We start from the raw sequence: 6,000 nt of genomic DNA on the forward strand, positions 1-6,000 counted from the left end.
GAATCAGGCTCAGTAAACTAACCTGTAGAGAGCAGCCTAACAGATGGCTCTGACGACGGAGTAGAGGTCCCTGCTAAGGTCAGGCGTACCCGACCCCGATCCCTGGTTGCTAAGGTGCTGCAATCACATGATGATTCTCATATGCAGCAGAGTGCCAGTACTAGTGCTGCTTTACATTCTGGTGAACTGGCAAGCACCAGCGGCCTAGTAGATCCTGTTCGTAGCCAAACCAGCACTGCAGTAACACTTGGTGACATGGCGAGTACAATAAGTGCAGTTCAAGCTGGTGCGGTGGCTAGCACAAGAAGTGTCCCACAGCCACCAAGAATTCAAAGACAGGCCCATAGTGTTCTTCCCATTGCGCTTGTAAATACTGATTGGGAGCCCAAAGATTCTACTTCCTCCATTCACTGCCCAACAAGGAATTCGGGTGTAAACAGCAGATTTAACTCGCCTTGTTTTTTTTATGAGCTGTTTTTCACAGAAGATCTGAACAGATCTATTGTGGACCAAAGCCATTTATTTGCCAATCAATTTATCACCGCAAACCCAGATTCAAACCTCGCCAGGCAATTTGCATGGAAACGTATTGCTGTTTCTGAATGTAAGACTTTTCTGGGCCTATTCCTCAACATGGGCGTTACTAAAAAAAAAAAAAAATGAGTTGCAGTCATATTGGTCCACTGACCCAACTCATCAAATACCTGTGCCATGACCAGGAGTAGATATCAGAAAATCATGCGGTTTATGCACTTCAACGACAATAAACTCTGTCGTCCTCAGGGTGACCCTGAATATGATTGGCTCCCCAAAATTCAGCCCCTCGTAAATCACTTGAACCAAAAATCTGCAGCCTTGTATATGCCCGAACAAGCTGTCTGTGTAGATGAGTCCCTGATTAAGTTTTCTGGCCACCTTGATTTCAAACAGTTTCTCCCCAAGCGAGCAAGTGCCAGATATGGGGTCAAATGTATAAGCTCTGTGACAGGGTAACAGGCTATACATGGAGTTTCCTAATTTACGAGGAAAATTATAGTGTGGAGCCCCGTGACTGCCCAGACTACATAGGGAGCATTGGCAAGATTGTTTGGGACTTGGTGTCACCCTTTTTCAGAAAGGGGTACCACTTGTAGATGGACAATTATTACACAAGCGTGCCACTTTTTAGACACCTTTTTGAATTTGGATTTGGCGCATGTGGCACTGTGCAACCTAATTGACAGGACTTCCCCCAACAGCTTGTAAATTTTGTAAACCTACAAAATCCATAATTAATGCTAGTATGAAGCCCAAGGATAGTCACACCAAATAATGATTTGATTTACTGTAGATTTTTCTTCTATTTGCTCACATAGCATTTTGTAAATTAATTTGAAGAATTCTTACTTTGCAGCATTTCTTCACACTTGCCCAAAACCTTTGCACAGTACTGTATGTCTTAACCACAGCCAAACTGGATTCCACATGACATCGCTGACTGGATGGATGGAAGAACTGCCAACTTTACTATACTCTTTCACTTTGCAAAGCTTCTGGCTCTCCTGTTTGGGGAGCCCTCCCCCTACCAAAAAAAAAAGCTACACACAGTAGAAGCAGGTTATTCTTACTTAAATTTCCAATCTTTTTAGCCAGTAAGACCCATAAGTAGGACATATGGAAGGTAAGGGGTAGGGGCAGGGGGGTTGTGAGCTATTGTGAAATGGAAGTAGTGTGTGGAACGTTCAACTCAGAGAAGCTGTATATTATACAACCTGTTGTGTGTGTGTGTGCGCAAATATATTATAAATATATATATATATAATATAATTATTTTCTGTCTTTAGTGAGGTACCACCAAAAGAGCCAACGGACACCATCACCATCTCGGCAAACCGCAGAGCCTAATACTGTGACTGTCTGTTAATGCCACAGGTTTCACTGTTCTGGAAAATCTGAGGATCTAACTTATCACATTCAACATTGGTTAACTTTGATATGTTTTTTGTTTAAACTTTTATTTCTGCTGCTGATACCATGAATTTAAATGATAAATGGCTTTTATAAATTACCTGTATATGAGTATAGCTTTTTTTAAGGTTCCACGAGCTTTAGATAAATCTGCTTTGCTGCAGGTATGTTTAATTTATTGTAAACTACCCCTTTAAAAACACTTGGAAAAGTAGATTGCTGGGTATAGTTAATGTTTTCCTAAAACTATACTTTTTGCATTTTAACATCATAAAGCTAAAAAAAAGACCAACAAAAAGGGCTAAAGTAGAATTAAAAGCATTTTTTTTTCATTTTGGGTATAGTAAAAAAAAAAAATCTGTGTCACATTGGGTAATTTCCTTTTCACTTCCTGCCCCATAGCCAAAACAGGAAGGGGATTTCCTCCAAAGTGAGGGAGTTCCTGGTTGTCACCAGAACTAGTGTCCCCTCTCTTCCTGTTCTTGTGACAACCCAACATTTGGGATTTTTTTTTCACTTTAGGTGATAACAGTAACAGGATGAATGGAGATGGTGACACAGTTTTGGAGATTCAGACAGCAATAAAAACATGGCAAGGGGTCTAATCCCTCTCTACTCTATCCAAAACTAAAAAATAATGCCTTTAGGTGTACTTTAAGCTTATTTTTTATCCCACTAAAATGGAATCAGAAGTGCTGTTTATAGGTATCACTGTCAAACAGACACTAACTGTAGACATGGATTCCTGTGTCCACTCTTAAATTTATTGTGATTTTGTATATTCCTTTCTTCAGACTAAAAAAATATTTCCAAAAACAAATTTGTATGAAATATTGTATATTAATGAAATTGTGTTTTCTCGACTATCCTTATCTACTTACTGAAAAAAAGCTGTTAAAGAGCCGATGCTACAAGTTTTAACACACAAGTGAATAAATTGGAGTTGTGAATTCTCTCCCTCCCACCCCTTGTCTAAGTGGAAAGTATCGGTCAGATGGTGTTTGAAGGTGAACGGCTCCTATTGTGCCCTCTCTGTAGAAAGACTGTAATTATTCATGTATCCTGTGATGTAAGTGCACTCTGTATTAAAAAATAAACGGTTGATCTCATAACCGTAATAGTTTCTTTTTAATACAGGATTGTGTGCATATTCCATGATTAATATAGCTGGACTAGGCTGTTTTCTGGGCTGTGTGCTAGTGAGCTTAGGACCACATGCAGACTGCTGTGAACCTCAGAGCTAGTGCATAGGACTCTGGGACTGAATACGGTCTGCCACTGAATTATGCTGTGAGGACTTTGCTAATAAATAGCAAAATTTCAAGCAAAGTGAAGCACTGGGCTGTCTGTTATGTGCTGCTGACCACATGCTGCCAGAGGATCTGTTCTGCCAGAAGAGGTGTACTGATCAGCCTGCAGGCTATCGCTGTGCTTAGTTGCAGTGAGGGAAGGACTGTGCTACTGCTCCAGAGAGTCCCAGCTGCCACCGCCTGCTACAGCTGCAGAGACCTTCTCTGGACCAGAATTGGAGTTATCAGTGCTGAGAGGCCTCTGTCCCACCATCATGTTTATTTGAGCGCTCAAACATAAGGAGCAAATTGCCAGCAGACTCTCTACATTGTCCCAATGGCCAGTGGTTAGATAGGGCATCTCTGCAGGATAGGAGGTTTTTTTCCGTGTTTTTTTTTTTCTGGGTAATTTGAAAAAAATCATTGTGGAGTACGTTTAAAAATTGAAAGTCATTTGGTTACACTGGGAATGTGAAATGCAGTGTGAATAACAGTATTATGCTTGAAATAAAAGTACAGCTTATTCAGTATTTTTTTTTTTTAATTACAAATGGAATGGAACAAAGAACTGTATAGGTTAAGAACATTTCAACTATTAATTAGAACTGGTAACCACCCTCGTAATACTTAGAAGCTTCCTGCCAATAGGCATTTTCAGTTTCTGACAATGCTCCTCCAGAAGTAATATATTTCTCCTGCTTGATCAATGTTCTGATTTTCAGGTGCCATTTTATCTATAAATGAAGGATGTGTATTTTTGTGAGGCAGTGGTTTGCAACACTTTCTTACTTGAAGATGCTGCTGGTGAAGAAACACTTTGTGATGATCCAGAAGCAGCAGAACGAGTGTTTCTTGAATGAGAATGCTGAAGGGAAAAGCTACTTGCACTTTCATTATGGTCCTCATCATTTAACTCCATAACATATTTTTTCATGTCTTTAGGGCACCTCTGGCATGCAAGCATGTCATCCTTGTAGCATGTGCAGGTTATAAAGATAATTTAGCAGACAAAAGTACCCTCTCACCTGTCAGTTGAGGCCTGTGTCCCAAAAATTACCCAACTGTAGGAGGGACAAGATGGAGCCCACAAACAAACTAAACTGGACTTTTCCCCAGCACAAATGCATATTTCTCTTGTTTGAGAACTGCATTTAGAACTAGTTTTACTTGAATTGTAATCCTGGATTTACTCGTCTTCAGCTGAGAGAACTTGCAATAATTGAAGATTTTACAGACTTTAAAGCAGAACCCTGGGATCTGCAAAAAATCCCCCATTAGTACACCCTCTACACAAACACTAAACAGTTTTCACATTTGTGAAATTCACTACCATTGAAGAGAAAAGTCTAATTGAATTTTCAGGACGTCCTCTCTGTAATTCAAAAAAGCATCTATTTTGCAGAGGAGCTGTTAGAACAGCTACACTATAATCAAACTACACTTCCCATCATGCTTTGGAAATTGAAGTGAATGTGGGAGGGTACACTAGGCCGGCATGTTTATGATAAATGTGAACAAGCCCACTTCAACATAAATCACATCCCCTCATTCTGTAACCAGCCATACTATACTACTCAGTAACACACAGCAGGATAGGTAGGTTACATAATTATAAATGTAAAGTATGTTTCTTCCCCTCCAGCCACAACAGGAGATAAACATATTGCCCTTGGTTTATGTAATCATTACCCAACTGTAGACACATGCCCATAATTATATAATATACACACTGTATTCTGCTGTAATTCAGTATTGTTAATATTCCTCTTCCTGCTGTAGCTTTGAGATCTTTCTAACAGCAATTAGTGCTTGTATGGTGCACATCCCTAGCTGCAACACGGAAAGAAAGAGCCGGGACATGCTGCTTTACATTAGCATGTGGCACAAGTCCACGGCAGTAAATGCTATGAAAGCCTTTGACAGTGTAGAGTGGCTTTGGCGACGTATACATCTCCTGGGTGCGTTTGCTGTATTACCGCCCCCCGAGCAGCTATAAGAGAGGTGGGATTGTCACTGCCCTTTGCTTTGGGACGGGCCACCAGACAGGGGTGTCCTTTATCACCTTATCACCAAAGCCCGAGCAGACAACCACATCTTCCTCGCCGAGACAAGAGGCCCCAAAGCCAAACCCATGTACCAGATGCAGAGGATTCCAGACCGACCAGCGATTGCTACAACCTCCCACTTCATGCCCTCCCTTGAAGAACAGTCTACAAGTCAAGCCGTATTTTTCTTTTTATGGTCTCATATGGACGGTAAAGACTGATTCATTTCCAGGTGTAAGAAGATCAAGATTCATCGACACATGGGAGCATATGACAAAAGAGAAGGGACGGTTGTAGGAATTTTATTAAGGTGAATTCAATATGTATTGTCAGTGTCTCCCAGTGTTGGTTTACTTGCGGCTCGATCTTAAGAGTGAACCGCAGCGAACCGGCATCCGTGAAGGATCATTGGTAGTGAAAAGCTTCCTGTGCATATAGAGAGATGTTCGTCTTGTGAACATATGCCCGCCAGCGAGGGCCCCTGCGTTATGCATAGACTTTGTTTGGAGGGGATATGTTCACTCTGCAAAGACATTATCGGTTTGACACCTATCTGCCTTTGCAGAAGGATGCGTGCTCGTGTCTTTCTATGTGTCTGATCAACTATGCAGATAGTCTCCCATACACAGGAATGGTAGTATAATCTGGCTATGTGTTGTTCTCTGAACAATGCAGAATAAGGATTTGTGCCAATGGTAGAAACGGGAGTGTGTGTGCGT

General features: G+C 41.1%; 1 protein-coding gene across 4 annotated transcripts in view; it reads left to right on the plus strand.

Annotated features, from left to right (window-relative positions):
• The window catches only part of HDGFL2 (HDGF like 2), a 460,705-nt gene extending 457,646 nt beyond the window's left edge, over positions 1-3,059 (plus strand). For all 4 annotated transcript variants that reach the window (XM_073594787.1, XM_073594781.1, XM_073594774.1 and 1 more), the window contains one exon: positions 1,824-3,059. In XM_073594787.1, the coding sequence (XP_073450888.1) occupies positions 1,824-1,884 (61 nt within the window). In that variant the 3' untranslated portion in view covers positions 1,885-3,059. The remainder of the gene's footprint in view (positions 1-1,823) is intronic.
• Positions 3,060-6,000: the final 2,941 nt, after the last annotated feature.

The sequence above is a fragment of the Aquarana catesbeiana genome, linkage group LG01, assembly GCF_042186555.1.
Source record: "Aquarana catesbeiana isolate 2022-GZ linkage group LG01, ASM4218655v1, whole genome shotgun sequence".
In the NCBI taxonomy this organism is placed as follows: Eukaryota; Metazoa; Chordata; class Amphibia; order Anura; family Ranidae; genus Aquarana; species Aquarana catesbeiana.